At 45.9% G+C, this 21,688-nt stretch overlaps 1 protein-coding gene across 5 annotated transcripts in view; it reads right to left on the reverse strand.

Annotated features, from left to right (window-relative positions):
- FAM13C (family with sequence similarity 13 member C) overlaps window positions 1-21,688 on the reverse strand; it is a 189,389-nt gene that overhangs the window by 119,060 nt on the left and 48,641 nt on the right. For all 5 annotated transcript variants that reach the window (XM_075934855.2, XM_075934854.2, XM_075934852.2 and 2 more), the window contains exon 5: window positions 6,437-6,555. In XM_075934855.2, the coding sequence (XP_075790970.2) occupies window positions 6,437-6,555 (119 nt within the window). The remainder of the gene's footprint in view (window positions 1-6,436; window positions 6,556-21,688) is intronic.

Below are 21,688 nucleotides of genomic sequence, written 5' to 3' on the forward strand. Positions count from 1 at the left end.
TCCCTTATGGTATCAGACTCATTCCACTGCATTCAGGACCTGATATATCCCTAAATGTATCACAGAATCAAAACTCAGACTGTGTTTATTACTCCTGAATTCTCAGTGGAAATATAGATCTGAGAATCAGTGAAGCAAGAGAGGAGGGGAAAGCGTCAGGATGATTTTGAAACTGACCCAACAGAATTAAGATGAGGGAAAAGATGTTCATCTTGCCTAGAAATGTAACATTAAAGTAGTATATGCCCAAGCGTGACTACTTGCCCTTTCCTGGTTACTCTTTGCGGCCAGTGTGGACATGACCAGTAAATAAAATATAATAATAATCCAAATTGTTAAGTATTTATTAAATTAAGTTAAAATCTCCATATATAAAAAAGATGGATGAAAATGTAGTCATGGATACGGAGGTACTAACAACAAATAATTCATGATAAAAAAAGAAAAAAAACAAAGTTAAAATATGCTGAAATATGTACAATATAAATATAATAGGATACTCAGAATGGAGCTCCGGGATTACTATTTGTCACAGAAAAGAGCCATCATGTCGGTTGTGACATACAACATGAGTTTACATAAGTTTTCCTTAAAATTCTTTCCTCTCTCAATTCCAAGGAGCCTTAATAATTCATTATTACCTTAACTCTATTTATCTCAACCCCAATTACAAGGCCAAAAAAATGAATATTTCTATTCCCACTTTGTTCTTCAATATCCTTCTCCAAATCAAAGTAATAGGTTGCCTTTTCCCAAACTATCGTAATTGTCTTCCCATCAAACAGTAGTGTCCAACACCACTGCAGTTTCCATTCTAACAAAAAACAATATTGAGCTTATTCAAATAGCGTTCTTAATTTCTTAAATATTCCTCCACTATCGCTTTCAATCCTGACTTACCTATTTCTTCAGTAACTGCAGCTATTACCTGTGTTCCCTATAACATATCCTTGGGAGGATTGAATTTTCTTTTGGGCAGGTTGAAATTTCTTGTGTTAAATACCAATACTGAGGTAGTGTGGGGATGTGCACCACCAGTACAAATAATAAACACACATATATTTTAAGAAGTCCATTTGTGTGGAAGAAAATATATTAAACCAAGGGATCGATCGTTAACAAGGAGTGATATTTGCAATAGTTAAGATGAAATCAAATTTAAAAGATTAACACTACCCATAGAGTATATTTATTCTTTCTAACAGCTTAAGCTAATAAACGCACCAAAACACATATTATGCACACATAGCTATGAGTCAATTAGAAATAGTATTTGCAAGGAAAACATGACTAATACAATATTTACCAACACTAGAAAGGAGAATAAAAGGCATTCACTAAAGCTTATAGAATTTTTCTGGGGAATGTATAGGATCCATGTTGTAAAAACAGATAAAAGTTTGAAACTTGTGTATGTCACCAACTCAAAGACTCAGAAGCGTTAGTCTGTAACTGAAAAAACAGACTGCTATGTACATTGGACAAACTTCTCAGACACTTCGCCAAAGAATCAATGCATACAAAACAGACATAAGACTCTCTCACAGAGAGAAAGCTGTTGCTTGCCATTTCAGCCAGACTGACCATTCCCTCAATGACCTTAAAACATGCATATTGCTTCAAAGAGACTTTAACTCCAGACTTCAACGAAAAGCTTCAGAATTGTCATTCATGCTTAAATTTGACACTTTATGTATGGGTTTAAACAAAGACTCTAATTATCTCACCCATTACAAAGATAGCTTCCCCAATTATCACCCTGTCAGCGGGTACGCCCCCGTCAAGGGGCTCGGCCCCCTCCTACCGGGCCTGTACAGCCCCCAAAGTCCCAACGCAAAGGTCCCGGCCCTTCTATCAGGGCATATACGGTACTACGGTCTCAATGCAAAAGTCCCGGCCCTTCTATCAGGGCCTATACAGTACTACAGTCTCAATGCAGAAGTACCGGCCCTTCTATCAGGGCCAATACGGTAGGAGAGGCCTAGCCGCTCTGAGAAGCCTCTCCTGGCCCAGGGTTTGTTTGTCCAGGGTAGGGGAAAATGGATGGTAGGGGGACCCGGGCCCTCCCTCTCCACCGGGTCCCAGCCCAGGGCCCTTTAGGCAGGGTCTATGGCTCCTGCCGGCTCGGCGGGGGATCCGGCCGATACACGCCGAGCCAAACTTTGTATCCCTTGCCCTGGGCTGCTTCCTACCGTGCCCTGGTTCCCCCGAGCCCCTTCGCCTCTCAGGCAGTACTTGTCGGGGTTGGGGGTGCGCTCCTGCCGCTCTGGGTCGGCAGCTGCGTCCTGCGTGTCAGGGTCCGGCGCGGGCGGCGACTCTGGGCCCAGCGGCTGCAAGAATACTGGTCCGGCCTCGGCTCCTCCTTCGCCCAGGGGCCTCCTTGACTGCCGGGCTCCTTCGGCCTTTATACCCGGCCGCTGTTGGGAGCATGCCCAGCAGGGTCGGAGGGGCGGGGCCTTCTCTGCCAGCTGGGCCTGGGCTATCTCCTGCTCGTTAGTGCGGGGCCTGTCCGCCCCGTCACACACCCCTAATGTCATTACCTCACAGACACTAACCTTCCCCCCTCACCCTCACTCTGTTCTAAAATTTGATTTGTCAATTTCACGTTTTGTCAATTTCATTGTTTTGATTGTATCACTTTGGTATATATGGTTGTGCCGATTTTCTTCCACATATTGATCTGAGGAAATGGGTCTGGCCCACGAAAGCTCATCACCTAATAAACCATCTTGTTAGTCTTTAAAGTGCTACATAGTTCTGTCTTCTGTTTCAGCTGCACCAGACTAACACGGCTGCATCTCTATCACTATGTAAACTTTGTTTGAAATATATCATGCAAATGTCCTAGCACATACCCACTTCATGCAACCTGCTTCTTCCCCCATACCCTTTAGACAGACAGAGAGGACTGTAGCAAGTGAGTCAGGGACACCCCAAACAAGCTGCCCCTCACCTCCACCTCACTCCACAGACGCCAGCACCCACTCACCCCTTTTCCCCTACCTATCCCTGTGCAATCTGTTCCCCTCAGCCCAACTGGGGGCTGGGATAAAATACAGCTTCTCAAACTTGCAGGCACCAGCAGTCTGACCTGTCCTAACTCCCTGATAAAGCACAAACAAATTACCCACACATCCCCCACCTCACAGCACAAATAAACTCCTCCCTCCTCCACCTCACCCCAAAGCCAGCACCCACCCACCCCCTTCTCCCCCTATCTACCGTATGCAGCCAGTCCCCCTTCCCAGGAGGCTTGAGAGTGCTGAGTTTCTGCCTCTCTCTCCTCACACAGATGGGATTCTCCAAACTCCCCTCCCCTCTGATTCCCCCTCAGCCAATTACTCCCTCCCTCTCTCCTCCTCCCCCTCCCCCCAGCCACTTATTCTTTCCTTATCTTCCTTCTTTACTTGCTCTTGGAGCTGCTCACTTTTAAGCATGGAGCAGCTCCATTTAGCTGCTTGCTTAGCAAGATGATGCCCTGTTCCTCGCTGGCTCAGCGGAGCTCCTGCCTGTGCGGGAGCTTTGAACTTCTGAAAGGAGTTCACAAAACAGTTGCCTGGACACACAGACACACTTGCAGGGAACTTAGGCTACTACCCTATTATGTCTGTTTATCTAAGCATCTTTCAATGTAAAACATTGCTCAGATATATGCAGGATTGTTTCTTTAAACTTCCCATATCATCTAAATATAGCCTGCATTTCATTTTCCTTCTAGCTAGTGTCTCTCTGGTAGGGAAAGCATTAGCTTTTAATTGTAGTGCAGCAATAAAGGAATAGGATTTAACCAGATATGGTCTACTAAAAAAAAATTACTAATTAGGTAATTTTTAAAATACTTAAACCCAATTCCCTGGCATTTTAAATTCCACCTCCTTCCAAATTCTTTAGTTCACACACACAAACACACATTCATGCACAAGATAAATCTATCTAATCATCTCATGAAACAATATGCCTTCTCCACTTCCAAATTAGCATATTTGGGATTTGAATACTACATTTAGTCCAGGCAAGTCCCCCATCTCTTTCTCTAGCATAAAATAACCTGTCAGTAGTACATTGAAGGAGATGTAAAATCTTCTTAACAAGTTTCTTGAATACAACATCCAAATCATCTAAAACATAAAGGCTTGATCAAAAGCAAATTATAAAACAGCCCAGGTTTATAGTCCCTAAAATCATCAGTTTTGGGGCAGATTTCAAAGTCGCTTCACATAATCTATCACACCATTCAGTCAATTTCCCCTTTACCAATACGCCACTCACCCCTGTCCAAGGATCTATCTTTGCATACAATATTTTTCAGCCTGCCTTGGTTGCACATAGTCTTCTCTTTACCCAATTTCCAATTATGTTTAGGATTAACCACAAATCTTACATTTAGCCATTATGTGAAATTCCTTTGTTTACCTAACATTTACCTTCAAACTAGTATTCTTGCAGATAACAGTCTAAAATCTCAAGGTTTCTTATCATCCCTTGATACATTCCACTTGAAATAGCCACATCATCAACAAAAGCCAAAGCCATAATTCTTTCCCCTTGAATACTGAAGCCTAATCTCTCTTAACCAGCAAAGGTCAATGGCTATATTAAATAATATTGGAGATAAGGTGTCTCCTTGCTTTTCCCCAAAACTTATGTTAATGCACTCAGTGCATTTACCATCCACTTGCACCCCAGTGATTGAATTTCTATAAAGATCCCTAGCAATATCTATAAATCCCTCAATAATCCCAATTTTTTTAAGGCCTGTGTGATGGGGTGTACTGGCCCAGAAAGGGTTAACCAGGCCTGCTTGGCTGAGAAGGCCCCTCCCCCACATCTCTGCTGGGCATGCTTCAACTGCAGGCCTAGTATAAAAGCTGGGGAGCAGCTCACTCAGGGCTGACCATGGAAGGAGAAAGACCTCCTCCCCAAACACAGGAGCAGCCACAGCAGCAATAGCCGCTGCCGCCTCCGCCGCTGCTGCTGCCGCCTCCGCCGCTGCTGCTGCCGCCGCCTCCGCCACTGCTGCTGCTGCCTCCGCCGCTGCAGCCACAAGTGGAAACCAGGGAGAGCAACTAACCTGGAGGATGCAGGTTGGGAAGACGCCAGCCAGAGGACAGGGTAGGAAGTAGCCCAGGGCAGGGAGCTGGAGGCCTCCTAGTGAGCTCAGGAGATTATGAGGTGAGGCCACACAGAGAGGGCTCAAGAGACTCACCACCCCGTGGGCTTCCCATCCTGTGACAGCCTGCCACAATGGCTACGTCTAGACTGGCATGAATTTTCGAAAATGCTTTTAACAGAAAAGTTTTCTGTTAAAAGCATTTTCGGAAAAGCACGTTTAGATTGGCAGGATGCTTTTCCACAAAAGCACTTTTTGTGGAAAAGCGTCTGTGGCCAATCTAGACGCAGTTTTCCGCGGTTTCCCGATCGCCATTTTCGCGATTGGGGCTTTTTTGCAGAAAACAGTACTATGCTGTCTACGCTGGCCCAAACAGGAGCAGCATAGTTTTTCCGGAAAATCACTGATAATCTTACATGAGATCGTCAGTGCTTTTCCGGAAATTCAAACGGCCAGTGTAGACAGTTGGCAAATTTTTCCGCAAAATCATATGATTTTGCGGAAAAACTTGCCAGTCTAGACACAGCCCTCATGTTCATATCCAACTGAGTCAAATGCTTTGGCCAAATCTACAAAAACAATAACTAACTCCTGTACATTTTGCTTAATCTCTTTAATTAAATTAACTAAAATTGCTATATTTTCCTCATAACCTATAGCTGAAGTAAAACCTTTTTGCCTACTAGAAATCTTAATCATAGACATCAATGTTCTTGCTAAAATTTTTGCATATAGCCTCACCCAAACAGAACCAATTGTTAATGGCCTCCAGGAGGATAATTTAGCTAATTTCTCATGCTTCTGTACCCATGGGATTAAAATAGTCCTATTTTCTTTAAAACTGGATGGAATCTGTTTAGTTAAAAGCATATATTTAAAATGTTATTAAGTTCATGAGAGTCCAAATTCAACATTTCCCATAGCTCCTTAACAGTAACCTTATCCTGGCCTGGGGCATTATCTTTTCAATTTTCTCTTAATACATCCCTCACCTCCTCCATCAAGATTGGATTCAGTAATATACCATTATCCACCACCTGGGTGGCCGGAGGCCATCCTATCATATTTCCATGTCCAACCTTCTCTAATGTCTCTGTATAATACCCTTCAATCTCATTCAGAGAAATACTACACCTAGCTCTGTCCGACTCTCCCATAATAATATGTGCATCCACTTTATTATCTGCAAACAGCTCTAGGACTTTGAGTATAATGGCCAAGGAAAACTGGGAACCTGAATATTTTATACAGCTATTTGCATACATACATATTAGCATTTTTTGCATTAAATAGCAGTGAAATGCACTGTCTTATCCCAAAGCCTACCTTGGTTGAAATCTCCTGGCTTCTTGGCTTCTGAAAGCCATATTCTGAGTGTAGTCATTAGTGGATATTCCTGCTTCCCTGGGACATTCTGATATTCCTGGCAATACATTCTCCATCTCCTGCAGAAAGAGAGCACCTTCTCATCAATGGCCAAGATGTGAATGTTTTTGCTTAAAAAAAAAAAAGTTGTAAGAAACAAAGCTGGTTGGGGATGGAGAATGCTCTGTCCTGGTTTTTTTTGTTATTCTCTTGGGCTACGTCTACACTGCAGGCTTCTTGCGCAAGAACAGCTGTTCTTGCACAAAAACTTGCAGAATGTCTACACTGCACATGAGTTATTGCACAAGTAAATTTACAGTACAGCGCTGGAACAGAATACAGTTTATTCCTCCCCATGAGGAATAAGCCCTTTTGCGCAAGAGCTCTTGCTCAAGAAAGCAGTGTGGACGGGCAACAGGGGTTTCGTGTGCAAAAACCCCCTATAGCTAAACTGGCCATCAGAGCTTTCTTGCGCAAGAGTGCATCCGCACTGCCATGGATGCTTCTGTGCAAAACTACATAGCAGTGTGGACACGCTCTTGCACAAGACCTTTTGCACAAGAATTCTTGTGCAAAACAGTTCTTGAGCAAGAAGCCTGCAGAGTTAGATGTAGCCTTGATGTATAAAGAAGGTAATAACAAATGGATAGCAAAATAACTATAAAAAGTTCCAAAGCATCACCATTCTTCATTGTACAATATTGTCTAAAAGCAGATTGCATAAAAAAAGACACCAATGAGCCTCCTGTTTTTAGTAATTATTTAGACAACAGACATCAAAATGTCCTAAAGGGTCCTACGCTTACTGCTCAGTATGTTTATCTAACTATAATTAGTTGCATTTCATTCAAGACTGTTAAATTACAAGAAAGATTTCTATTATGGGCATGAAAACTCTGACTCACAAAAGTAACCTCAATTCTCATGAGTAATGGTCTGTAAGATCAGCCTCCAAATCTGTAACTGATTTTTCCAGGCATTCTAACATAATTATTCCTTTACTAGTAAAACTTACTTTAGAGTGAGGGAAGGCGAATGGAAGGAATCTGTTGATTCAATTACTTTGTTGTGTGGATGGGTGGAAAACCAGTTTGGATTCATGAATGGAATCCAGTTCTGGAAATTAGGAAGGCTTTAGTTTTAGAGCAAACTGTCAATAACTAGATTTGTGGACTTGAATGAATCACTCAACCAATCTCTGTCTCAATTGTATTATCTATAAAATGGGGTAAAAATCCCTATCACACAGAGGTGTTATAAAAATTACTTAAGTTGATACAGTGTTCTGAAAATGTAAAAAAGCCAATCAATTTTCTTTCCCATTATTATTTGTTTAATTATTAATGATTATGCCTGTAATTTACAGATCTGAAAATCAGTGTACTTGGTGCAGCAACATGTTTGTTTCCACTGGTAAAATATTTAATTTTGCTGCAGTTCTAGGGCCCAGCCCTAGAAATCCACAGAATGACTTCAGTGAGGCTATGTCTACACTACAGGGGTTTTGCAAAAAAACCTGTGGAACGTCCACACCTCAAGCACGTTTTTGCACAAGTAAACTTACACTAAAACAAAAGAACAGAGGGGTTTTTGCAGTGTAGGTATTCCTCTTTCTACGAGGCATAGCTCTTTTTTACGCAAGAGCTCTTGCACAAAAAGGTGTGTGTGGACGGGCAACGGGGTGGGTGGGGGTAGCGCAAAAAGAGTCAACCAAAAAAGCACAGGTGCTCTGGTAGCTATTCTGTGAATAACAATCAGAGCTTTCTTTCGAGAGAGTGTCCATGCAGTCTGGACACTCTTTCACAAAAGCGCATTGCTTTTGCAATGCTTTTTTATAATGTAGACGTGCTCTTGCGCAAGAAGTTTTTGTGGAAGATCACTGGGCACCCAGTTTTCGGAAATTGAAGGTCCGTGTCCTCACTTTAGACAATTGATCAAGTCCACATTAGGGAGTGTGCTGTCAACTCACTGAGAGTGAAGGACTGTGGTTAGCTTTTTGAAGCTCTTCACAGTCTGCTTTGGTCTTAACTATTTTGAGCAGTTTGGTATCATCTGCAAATTTTGCCACTTCACTGTTTACCCCTTTCTCTAGATCATTTATAAATGAATTGAATAGGACAGACCGTTGGGGAACACCACTAGTTACCTCTCTCCACTCAGAAAACTTACCATTTATTCCTATCCTTTGTTTCCTGTCTTTTAATCAGTTACCAATCCATGAAAGAACCTTCCCTTGTATCCTATGACAACTTACTTTACTTAAGAGCCTTTGGTGAGGGACCTTGTCAAAGACTTTCTGGAAATCTAAGTATACTGTATCCACTGGATCCCCTATGTCCACAAAGAACTCTAACAGATTAGTAAGGCATGATTTACCTTACAGAAACCATGTTGACTTTCCCCCAATAAATTATATTCATCCATGTGTCTGACAATGTTATTCTTTATTATAGTGTCAACTAATTTGCCCAGTACTGATGTTAGACTTACCTGTCTGTAATTGCCAGGATCACCTCTCAAGCCCTTTTTAAATATTGGTGTCACGTTAGCTAACTTCCAATCATTTGGTACAGATGCCGATTTAAAGGATAGATTACAAATCACGATTAAATGTTCCACAAATTTCCCATTTGAGTTCTTTCAGAACTCTTTGGTGAATGTCATCCGGTCCCAGTGACTTGTTACTGTTAAGTTTATCAATTTGATCCAAAACCTCCTCTAATGACACCTCAATCTGGGACAATTGCTCACATTTGTCACCTAAAAAGAATGTCTCAGGTTTGGAAATCTCCCCAATATCCTCAGCCGTGAAGACTGAAGCAAAGAATTAATTTTGCTTCTCGACTAAGACTTTATCATCTTTGAGGGCACCTTTAGCATCTCAATCGTCCAAAGGCCCCACTGGTTGTTTATCCAGCTTCCTGCTTCTGATGTACTTAAAAAACATTTTACTGTTACTTTTTGAGTTTTTGACTAGCTGTTCTTCAAACTCCTTTTTGGCTTTTCTTATTATATTTTTATACTTAATTTGACAAAGTTTATGGTCCTTTCTATTTTCCTCACTAAGGCTATGTCTAGATGACATGGCTCCGTCGATGGAGCCATGTAAACTAGTTTACCAGGCATAAGCAAAGAAGCGGGGATTTAAATAATCTCCGCTTCATTAAAATAAACATGGCCGCCATGCTGTGCCAACGATCAGCTGATCTAGCTCAGTGCGGCAATCTAGACACAGATCTGTCAGCTGGGGAAGCCTTTGCTGACTGATCCTGTAAACCTTGTTTTGCAAGGCATAAGGGATCGGTCGGCAAAGGCTTCCCTAGCTGACAGATCCACATCTACACTGCCGTGCTGAGCCGGATCACCTGATCATTGGCACAGCATGGCGGCCATGTTTATTTTAATGAAGCGGAGATTATTTAAATCCCCGCTTCTTTGCCTATGCTGGGTAAACTAGTTTACATGGCTCCGTCGACAGAGTCATGTAGTCTAGACATACCCTTAGGGTATGTCTAGACGACGGGGTTTTGTCGACAAAACTATACCTGCATCTACACTACTACTGAGTTCTGTCAATATAACTAGTAGAGGGGATCCAGCATTTCACTGACACTTCCTGCCTGACTGCCCATAGAGCTGAATTTTATAGCACAAATTCTGAGCACCATTTATATATAAACAAATACTTAAATTTGTAACTACATTCTTATCTTCTCTTATGACTTATGACAATTGATCTTATGACTGTCAAGTTCAGACCAATACATGTTCAAAGGATGGACCATTCCATGTCCCCTTTCCCTCCCCCTCCCCTTCATGGAGTGTGTGCTGTGACTGGCAGGTGAAAACTGTTGGCTTGTAATTCAAGTTTGAATTCTAGAAGACTCTGCTGATTGGCTGAGCCTTGGTAGGGGGAGAGACTTTCAGGCAGTCCAGATCTTTATAAAGCAGTGATCAAGTGACCAAGGAGCTTGCGAACAGGTGAATGCCAAGAGGGAGTTAAGAAAGGGAGTTTGGAAGGGGTGAGGGAAGGGGGCGAGGTTCTCTTTCCTTTCTTTTCAATCCTTTTTCCATAACAGCAGGTATGGACGGTGATAGGTCTGCTGTTGTTACCTGCACAGCATGTGCCATGTTTATCTTCCTTCCAGAAGAAAGAATGAATTTCATCTGCATTAAGTGACATTTTTGGAGGAAAAAACTAGAGGACTGGAGGCCCAAGTGTCGACCCTATGCTCGATCAGAGAGGATGAAGACTTCCTCGATAGAAGGCAGCGTTTAATGCTGCAAGCACAGCAGGCAGAAGAGCCAGAGATGGCAGTACAGGAGCAGGAAGAGAACTGGCAGCATGTAACTTCTAGAAGAGGAAAAAGGCCAGCACAGGAATCCCCCAATGCTATAGAGGTAAGTAATCGCTTTCAGGCTCTCTCCACAGGTTCTGTGGTGTTGAATGCTTTGGAAGGGGCCTCACAAGGAAGAAACCAGAAGTGAACACCATCTGCTGGAAGACATGGGATGCGTTGCCCCAGGGATGGAGGTTCCACAACCACCACCCCCAAAAGATGACAGGTGGTGGTGGTCGGGGACTCCCTCCTAAGAGGGACTGAGCCATCCATCTGCCATCTGGACCTAGAATCTCAAGAAGTGTGTTGCTTACCGGGATCTCTAATTCAGGATGTGACTGAGAGGCTTACAAAACTAATCACTTCGGATCACTACCCTTTCCTGCTTCTCAATGTGGGAACTAACGATACGGCCAAGAATGACCTTGAGCAGGTTACTATGGATTATGTAGTGCTGGGAAGAAGGATCAAAGAATTCAGAGCACAAGTGGTGTTCTTGTCCATCCCCCTTGTTGAAGGGAAAGGACTGGGCAGGGATCGTCGAATTGACGATGTAAATGCATGGTTGCGCAGGTGGTGTCACAGAGAGGGCTTTGGTTTCTCAGACCATGGGACTCTGTTCCAGGCACAAAGATTGTTAGAAAGATATGGGATTCACCTAACGAAGAGAGGAAGGAGCATCTTTGCGGGCAGGCTTCCAAACCTAGTGAGAAGGGCTTTAAACTAGGTTCGTTGGGAGAGGGTGACCAAAACCCAGAGGTGAGCGGGAAAAATCAGATACCAGGAAGAAATGCAAAGAGGAACGAGCAAGAAGGAGGACCCCTGATTCCAATGGAAAAGTTAGGGCGATCAACTGGTTATCTGAGATGTTTGTACACCAATGCGAAAAGCCTGGGCAACAAACAGGAAGAATTGGAGGCCCTGGCCCAGTCCAAGAAATATGATTTAATTGGGATAACAGAGACTTGGTGGGATGACTCGCATGACTGGAGTGCTGTCATGGAAGAGTATAGACTGTTCAGGAACAAAAGGCAGGGGAGAAAAGGAGGAGGAGTTGCACTATATGTAAGAGAGCACTACGATTGCTCAGAACTCCAGTATAAAGAGGGAGAAAAACCTGTTGAGAGTTTATGGGTTAAGTTTAGAAGTGCAAACAACAGCTGTGATATTGTGGTTGGTGTCTACGACAGGCCACCGAATCAGGTGGATGAGGTAGATGAGGCTTTCTTCAGACCACTGAGAGAGGCTTCCCGATTGCAGGCACTAGTTCTTGTGGGGGACTTTAATCACCCTGACATCTGTTGGGAGACCAATATGGCAGTACACAGGCAATCCAGGAAGTTTTTGGAGAATGCTGGGGATTACTTCTTGGTACAAGTGCTGAAGGATCTGACAAGGGGCCATGCGCAGCTTGACCTGCTGCTCACAAACAGGGAGGAACTAATAGGGGAAGTAGAGGTGGGTGACAGCCTGGGAAGCAGTGATCATAAGATGGTTGATTTTAGGATTCTGACCAAAGGAAGAAAAGAGAGTAGTAAAATATACACCTTGGACTTTAGAAAAGCAGATTTTGATTCTCTCAGAGACCTGATGGGCAGAATCCCCTGGGATGCTAACATGAAGGGGAAAGGAGTCCAGGACAGCTGGCAGTATTTTAAAGAAGCCTTATTGAAGGAACAGAAAGAAACCATCCCAAAGCATAGCAAGAGAAGCAAACATGGTAGGACACCGGATTGGCTTACAGGGGAAATCCTTGGTGAACTTAAGCACAAAAAGGAAGCTTACAAAAAGTGGAAACTTGGACAAATGACTAGGGAGGAGTTTAAATGTATAGCTCGAGAATGCCGGGGGGTTATCAGGAAGGCGAAAGCGTAATTGGAATTGCGACAGGAAAAGGATGAGAAAGATAACAAGAAAGGTTTCTACAGGCATGTTAACAAGAAGAAGGTGATCAGAGCGGGTGTGGGGCCCCTACTGGATGAAGGAGGTAACCTAGTGACCGATGATGTGGGGAAAGCTGAATTATTCAATGCTTTCTTTGCCTCTGTATTCACGGACAAGGTGGGTGCCCAGACTAATGCGCTAAGTGACGTAAGATGGGATGAAGATTGACACCCTTGGTGGGGAAAGAACAGGTTAGGCCTCCGTCGGTCAGTTGACCATGGATGACGTATCCTAGTTCTCGTCTTGGTTCGTGTCGAATTGTCTGGGACAGCGTCGGGGACAGCGTCGTTGGTGGCTGAAAAGGCCAATCCGGGACAGGCATTCTTTGCCGCAGAAGTCGCAGCTATAGGTGGTTCCCTGGCTGTTGTTGTTGCGTAACTTCCTGCGGGCTCGCTTTTCTTCTGATGCACGCATCATGTTCGTTTCGCCTGACTTGAGCTGTGTGGTCAGGGTGCCCCTCCACTTTGGGCGGTCTGCTGCGAGGTCTTCCCAGGACTGCGTGTTTATGTCGATGGCTTTCATGTCCCTCTTCACGACATCTTTAAATCGCAGGTTCGGGCGCCCTGTGGTTCTCTTCCCAGATGCCAGTTCCCCGTAGAGGATGTCCTTTGGGATCCTCCCATCCTCCATGCGGCGTACATGGCCAAGCCAACGCAGGCGACGTTGTCGGAGCATGGTGTACATGCTGGGGAGGCCGGCTCGAGTCAGAACTTCGAGGTTGGAGACTTTGTCTTGCCAGGTAATACCCAGGATGCGGCGCAGACCTCGTAGATGGAAGGCGTTCAGTCTCCGCTCTTGTCTCGCGTATGTGGTCCATGTCTCGCTCCCGTACAGCAGGGTGCTGATGACGCAGGCGTTGTACACTGCCATCTTTGTTGCGGTTGTCAGCCTGGGGTTGGTCCACACTCGGGTTGTCAGGCGGGCTAAAGTAGAGGCTGCCTTCCCGATCCTCTTGTCGAGCTCAGCGTCAAGGGAGAGATTATCGGTGATGGTGGAGCCCAAGTACGTGAACTGGTGGACGACGTCAAGCTGGTAGTCGTCTACTGTGATGGCTGGTGGAGTGACAGTGTCCTGGCTTAGGACGTTTGTTTTTTTCAAACTGATAGTCAGCCCAAAGTCTTTGCAGGCCATGGAAAAACGGCTCATCAGCGACTGTAGTTCTTCCTGGGTGTGTGTGACGACTGCTGCGTCGTCGGCAAATATCATGTCCCTGATCAGCGTCTTGCGTATCTTCGTCTTGGCTTTGAGGCGAGAGAGATTGAATAGCTTGCCGTCCGATCTGGTGCGGAGGTAGATTCCTTCCGTTGCTGAGCCGAAGGCATGCTTGAGGAGCAGGGCAAAGAAGATCCCAAACAATGTGGGGGCAAGAACGCAGCCTTGCTTGACGCCGCTGCTGATGCTGAAAGGCTCGGAGCAAATGCCGTTAAACTGCACTGTTCCCGTCATGTCTGTGTGGAAGGATTCAATCAAACTCTGCAGTTTTGGTGGGCAGCCGATCTTGTGAAGGATTTTGAAGAGTCCGTCTCTGCTGACCAGGTCAAAGGCTTTGGTGAGATCAATGAAGGAGACGTACAGGGGCATCTGCTGTTCTCTACACTTCTCCTGGAGTTGTCGTAGGGAGAAAATCATGTCTACGGTTGACCGTTCTGCGCGGAAACCACACTGTGACTCCGGGTAGACACGTTCAGCCAGCTTCTGCAGTCGGGTCAAGATGACCTTAGCAAATACTTTGCCTACGATGCTAAGAAGGGAGATGCCTCTGTAGTTGTTGCAATCACTTCTCTCGCCCTTATTCTTGTAGAGGGTGACGATCTTAGCATCCCGCATATCCTGCGGTACGGCTCCTTCTTTCCAGCACTGACAGAGCACTTTGTGAAGAGGGTGCAGTAGGGAACACTTGCACTGTTTCAGCAGGTCTGGAGGAATCCCGTCGCTGCCAGGGGCTTTTCTTGAGGCCAGTTTATCAACAGCCTTGCTGAGCTCTTCTACTGTTGGCTCTGCATCAAGTTCTTCCATTATTGGCAGGCATTCAATGGCATCTAATGCTGCGGAGGTCACCGTATTCCGTCTGGAGTAGAGGTCAGAGTAGTGTTCCACCCATCTCCCCAACTGTTGTTGCTTGTCGGAGATTATTTCTCCAGTAGATGACTTGAGGGGTGCTGTTTTGCTCTTGGTAGGGCCCAGCGCTTTCTTGATGCCGTCGTACATGCCTCTTGTGTTCCCTGATATGGCTGCTTTCTGGATGTCGTTGCTGAGCTGCTGCCAATATTCGTTCGCACAGTGTCTGGCAACCTGTTGAGCCTTGCTCCTAGTAGCCCTGAGAATTTGTAGGTTCCTCTGGCTTGGTGACCGCTTGTATTCTGCCAGGGCGGTGCGCTTGGCTTCTATGACTGGAATCATCACAGAGGACTTTGCTTCAAACCAGTCGTGCGTCTTTGTGGTCCTCTTTCCAAAGGTTGCCAGGGCAGTGCAGTGCATTATGTTCCGCAGTGTTTCCCACTTTTCCATGGCAGAGTCTCCTGTCTGTGTGGCGTCAAGTTCCTTCTCAAGCGCTTCTGCGAATTTCTGCGTCAGGTCAGGCTGCGACATCTTGCTGACGTCGATGCGAGGATTTCCTTGTTTCCTTGAACGATAAAACCTCTTCGGGTTCAGCCTGATCTTGCAGCACACTAAGGAGTGGTCTGTGTCGCAGTCAGCGCTATGATAAGAGCGTACGTGCAGGACGCAATTGATAGCTGAGCGGCGAACTAGTATAAGGTCCAACTGGTGCCAGTGTTTCGAGCGCGGATGTCGCCAGGAGACCTTATGCTGGGGCTTGGTCTGAAAGTATGAGTTGGTGATGCACAGGTTGTAGAAAGCGCAGAGCTCGAGCAGGCGTTGGCCGTTCTCGTTCATTTTGCCGACGCCAAATTTTCCGAGGCACGAAGGCCATGAGTCATTGTCCGCACCTACTCTGGCATTGAAGTCACCCAGAAGGATGAGTTGTTCCTTGTCGGGGATGCTGTTGATGACAGATGTTAGGTTCTCATAGAACCGGTCTTTAGTTTCCAATGTTGCGTTCAGAGTTGGGGCGTATACGCTGACGAGGGTGATAGGGCCCGTGGTGGTGTTGAGACGAAGGGTGAGGAGTCGTTCTGAGCCATTACTGCCTGGTTCTACCATACTCAGTAGGCTATTTTTCACCGCGAAAGCTACGCCATGCTGTCTGGGCTCGTCTGGGGCCTTTCCCTGCCAGTAGAAGGTGTAGTCTTTTTCTTTCAGAATGCCTGAGTCTGCCAGTCGTGTTTCCTGTAGGGCGGCGATGTCTACGTTCAGCCTCAGAAGTTCGTTGTTGATGACTGCTGTCTTTCGTAGGTCGTCAATGTCCCATACGTCTTCGGAGAGGCCCGTCAACATTGTACGGACATTCCAACATCCCAGTTTAAGAGGTGGTCTCTTTCTCAGTGTTTTGTTGCCTGGTGCTATGGTTGCAGCCTGCCGTTCGGAATATTCCTAATCCCCATGCACCCAGTGAGGAAAGCAGACTGTGGCGGGGCAGTACCTGACTGTCTGGGGGCTGCCCAGCTTGAGGCGGGCGGTAACTGCCCAGTGAGACCCGAAGATCCCTCCCACCGTCGGGAACAACCCCTGGCGCCATGCTCTACGCCAATTGAGCTGTGGCTTATAACCGGTAAACTGTTGCTCCCCGTGTTGTTTCCGCGCTAGTAGCGCTAGCGAGGCTGGAGTGTCCTCTCCAGGGTTGCGAGATATGTTGGTAGTCGGATACTAGCCAGGGCGATGTAATATGGAGGAACAGGCTATTGCCCACGTAGCGGGTCCCCCCTGTCCACGTCGTCGATGGATCCAAAGGAACAGCAGGGCTGCTACAGTTTGGCATCGGCGCCATCGCAGGAGTTGCCAGAGCGAGGCTGCAAGCAGCGTCGAACTGTCTTAGGGACTCCGACTCCGGATTTTTCCTCGAGGTTTACTCCTGAAGCCTTTTCCATGGAAGAATATAGCCGCAAGGCAGCGGAGGTTTAAAATCAGGGTTTTCCTTCCCCTAGATGAACTGCCTTCTAGGCTGACGAGTATCATCTTCCCGAAGCAACTGGTTATAAGGCGCCAGTGACCCGCCTGCGCCCCTTCTCCTGTCAGTTAAAACAGTTCCGCCAGGTTTACAAGCTAAACCGCACGTGAAGGCCAGGAGCTGGACTTGGTTGTCAGAGGCTATTGGAGACGCACGCCGTATAGGGGTACTTTCTAGACAGTGGGAGCTTATCCCCACTACCACCCCTGGCTATGACAACCTTGGAACCAAACAGGTTAGGAACTATTTAGAAAAGCTAAACATACACAAATCCATAGGTCCAGACTTAATACATCCAAGGGTACTGAGGGAGTTGGCAAATGTCATTGAGGAGACTTTGGCCATTATCTTTGAAAAGTCATGGCGATCGGGAGAGATCCCGGATGATTGGAAAAAGGCAACTGTAGTGCCCATCTTCAAAAAAGGGAAGAAAGACGATCCAAGGAACTATAGGCTGGTCAGTCTTACTTAGGTTCCTAGAAAAATCATGGAAGGGATCCTTAGGGAATCCATTTTGAGGCACTTGGATGAGAGGAAAGTGATTAGGAATAGTCAGCATGGATTCACAAAGGGCAAGTCTTGCCTTACCAATATGTTTAGTTTCTATGGTGAGGTAACTGGCTCAGTGGACATGGGAAAGTCTGTGGATGTGACATACCTTAACTTTAGCAAGGCTTTTGATACGGTCTCCCACAATATTCTTGCTAGCAGCTTAAGGGAATGTGGACTGGAGAAATGAATGGTAAGATGGATAGAAGGATGGCTAGAAGGCCAACGGGTAGTGATCAATGGCTCAGTGTCAGGATGGCAGTCGGTTTCTAGTGGAGTACCCCAAGATTCAGTACTAGGACCGGTTTGTCTGAAGAAAGCCTCATCTACCTCATTCACCTTATCCGGTGGCCTATAGCAGACACCAAACACAAAATCACCCCTGTTGCTCCCACTTCTAAACTTAAACCATAAATTCTCAGCAGTCAGTGTGGCAGTGTAGACGTGGATCTGTCAGCTGGGGAAGCCATTGCCGACCGATCCCTTATGCCTCGTGAAACGAGGTTTACAGGATCAGTCAGCAAAGGTTTCCCAAGCCAACAGATCCGTGTCTAGATTGCCGCGTTGTGCTGGATCAGCTGATCACTTTCTTGGTAAACTAGTTTACATGGCTCCATCAATGGGGCCATGTAGTCTAGACATAGCCTTAGTGAGGAAAATAGAAAGGACCATAAACTTTGTCAAATTAAGTATAAAAATATAATAAGAAAAGCCAAAAAGGAGTTTGAAGAACAGCTAGTCAAAAACTCAAAAAGTAACAGTAAAATGTTTTTTAAGTACATCAGAAGCAGGAAGCTGGATAAACAACCAGTGGGGCCTTTGGACGATTGAGATGCTAAAGGTGCCCTCAAAGATGATAAAGTCTTAGTGGAGAAGCAAAATTAATTCTTTGCTTCAGTCTTCACGGCTGAGGATATTGGGGAGATTTCCAAACCTGAGACATTCTTGTTAGGTGACAAATGTGAGCAATTGTCCCAGATTGAGGTGTCATTAGAGGAGGTTTTGGATCAAATTGATAAACTTAACAGTAACAAGTCACTGGGACTGGATGTTTTCAAAGAACTCAAATGGGAAATTGTGGAACATTTAATCGTGATTTGTAATCTATCCTTTAAATCGGCATCTGTACCAAATGATTGGAAGTTAGCTAACGTGACACCAATATTTAAAAAGGGCTTGAGAGGTGATCCTGGCAATTACAGACAGGTAACTCTAATGTCAGTACTGGGCGAATTTGTTGACACTATAATAAAGAATAACATTGTCAGACACATGGATGAATATAATTTATTGGGGGAAAGTCAACATGGTTACTGTAAAGGAAAATCATGCTTTACTAATATGTTAGGGTATGTCTACACTACAGCTCTAATTCGAACTAACTTAATTCAAATTAGTTAATTTGAACTAAGCTAATTCAAATGAGTGCATCTATACCTAAAAACTAATCCGAATTACGTTTTGCTAATTCGAACTAGCATGTCCACATTGAGTGGATTCTGAACCCAAGTTAAGGCTGGCCGGAACCAGGACTTAGAGTGTGGAGCTGCTGCCTCAGACTACCCGAGGGCTGTTCTTAAAGGGACCCGACCTTCACCCCGGACAAACAGTTCTCAGGGTTCCCCACTTGCTTGTCTACCTCGATGAGGGACAGCAAAGCAGTCCTGTCTTGGAGTGCCCTGAGTGCCCACACTCGGCACATCACAGCACTCAGCCATCAGCCCAGCTGCACTTGCCGTAGGCTGCCATCTGGGGGGGGGGGGTCAATCAGGGGACAGTCAGGATCCAGGAGGCCCTGCAGGAGAGCTTTCACCCCAAGGAGCCCGCAGAGCCACTCCAGTCCTCCCCATTGGGAACTCGTGCCCCATACCTCCCTCACCTCCTTCCACTTACCCCTCCCTAGCCCCCCTTCCTGATGTACAAAATAAAGGACACGTGTGTTCAAAAATAGAAACTCTCTTTATTTAACAAAACTGGGGGTGGGGGGGATGAACCTCTGGGTAGACTGGGAAAAGGAGGTGGGAGACGGGAAGAAAGATGGTGGGAGAGGGGAGGGGGAAACCTGGGAGGAGGGAGCTGGAAGGGGGAAGCCAGGGGAAGAAGGAGGAGGGGAAGTATAAAACTATGGTACTCCATATCTTCAGTACACTGTACAGATGTGGTCTCCTCACCTCAAAAAAGATGTTTTGGCCTTGCAAAGGGTTCAGAAAAGGGCAACTACAATGATTAGGGGTTTGGAACAGGTCCCATATGAAGAGAGGCTAAAGAGACTGGGACTTTTCAGCTTAGAAAAGAGGAGACTGAGGGGGGATATGATAGAGGTCTATAAAATCATGAGTGGTGTGGAGAGGGTGCATAAAGAAAAGTTCTTCATTAGTTCCCATAATAGAAGGACTAGAGGACATCAAATGAAATGAATGGGTAGCAGGCTTCAAACTAATAAAAGAAAATTCTTCTTCACAAAGCAAATAGTCAACCTGCGGAACTCCTTGCCACAGGAGGCTGTGAAGGCTAGAACTATAGCAGAGTTTAAAGAGAAATTAGATAAAGCCAAGGAGGTTGGGTCCACGGAGTGCTCTTAGCCAGTGGGTAGGAATGGTGTCCCTGGCCTCTGTTTGTGGAAGGCTGGAGAGGGATGGCACGAGACAAATGGCTTGGTAATTGTCTTCGGTCCATCCCCTCCGGGGTACCTGGTGTTGGCCGCTGTCAGCAGACAGGCTACTGGGCTAGATGGACCTTTGGTCTGACCCAGTATGGCCGTTTTTATGTTCCTTTAAGAGTAGGGTTTTTTATTTCAAAAGGGCTAACTTTAATAAATTAAGGAAATTAGTTAGGAAATTGATTGGACTAAAGAAATTATGGAACTTGAGTGGAAGAGACCTGGAATTATTTTAAGTTAAAGTTGCATAAGCTGTCAGAAGCCTGTATCCCAAGAAAAGGGAAAAAAATCATAGGCAGGTGTGTTAGACCAAGCTGGATGAGCAAGCATCTCAGAGAGGTGATTAAGAAAAAGCAGAAAGCATATAAGGAGTGGAAAATGGGAGGGATCCGTAAAGAAACCTACCTTATTGAGGTTAGAGCATGTAGGAAGAAAATGAGACAGGCTAAAAGTCAGGTAGAGTTGGACCTTGCAAAGGGAATTAAAATCAATGGGAAAAGGTTTTATAGCCATATAAATAGGAAAAAGACAAAAAAAGAAGAAGTAGGACCACTAATTACTAAGGATGGAGTGGAGGTTAAGGATAATCTAGGAATGGCCCAATATCTAAACAAATACTTTGCTTCAGTCTTTATTGAGGCTAATGAAGAGCTCAGGGTATGTCTACACTACCCCGCTAGTTCTCACTAGCGGGGGTAATGTAGTCATCTGCAGTTGCAAATGAAGCCCGGGATTTGAATTTCCCAGGCTTCATTTGCATGAAGCCGGCCGGCGCCATTTTTAAATGCCGGCTAGTTCGAACCCCGTGCCGCGCGGCTACACGCAGCACGGAGTAGCTAGTTCAGATTAGGCTTCTAATCCGAACTAGCTGTACTTTTCGTGGAACTAGCTGAACGATCCAGGGCGTGGAAGTGGGGGCAGGCCTCCGGGTCGGCCCCTGGCTGGCAGGCCCAGGAGTAGGACTGCCGCAGATCTTTGACCTTGCAGCACTCCTGCTCCCAGCTGCGCTGGTGGCCCCTGGAGGCCAGACTGGCAGCCATGCGGCCATAGACGGCCGCGTTCCTGTGGCTAGTGCAGAGATCGTGGACATTGGAGGCTTCCCCCCAAACCTCGATAAGGTCCACGATCTCCGCACTTGACCAAGTGGGCGCCCGCCTTTTGCGCCCCCGGGCAGGCTCTTGGGAGCCGCCAGGCTGGTCGTGGGGAGCAGTGGAGGGCTGGGTGTCCTCAGGTGGCTGGCTCATAGTATAGCAGGTGCAGGGTCTGCTGGCACGGGTGCTGGCAGCCTTGCAACTGGCACAAACTGTGTAGCCAGCCCGTGGCCCTTTAAGGGCTCCGGGGCCGGGAGGGGGGCAATAGAGTTTCCCTGGTGTTGGCCAGAGTGGCCACCAGGGCAAGCTGGGAAGGGCTAGCCTCCCACTAGTTCGAATTAAGGGAACTAGCTAGTTCGAACTAGGCTTAATCCTCGTAAAATGAGGTTTACCTAGTTCGAACTAAGCGCTCCGTTAGTTCGAATTAAGTTCGAATTAACGGAGCGCTAGTGTAGCTCCTATGAAAGTTAGTTTGAACTAACGTCCGTTAGTTCGAACTAACTTTGTAGTGTAGACATACCCTGAGTCCTGAGTTTAGAACATAGACTCATAGACTCATACACT

The sequence above is a fragment of the Pelodiscus sinensis genome, chromosome 8 (genome assembly GCF_052426305.1).
Source record: "Pelodiscus sinensis isolate ZL-2025 chromosome 8, ASM5242630v1, whole genome shotgun sequence".
Classification (NCBI taxonomy): domain Eukaryota; kingdom Metazoa; phylum Chordata; order Testudines; family Trionychidae; genus Pelodiscus; species Pelodiscus sinensis.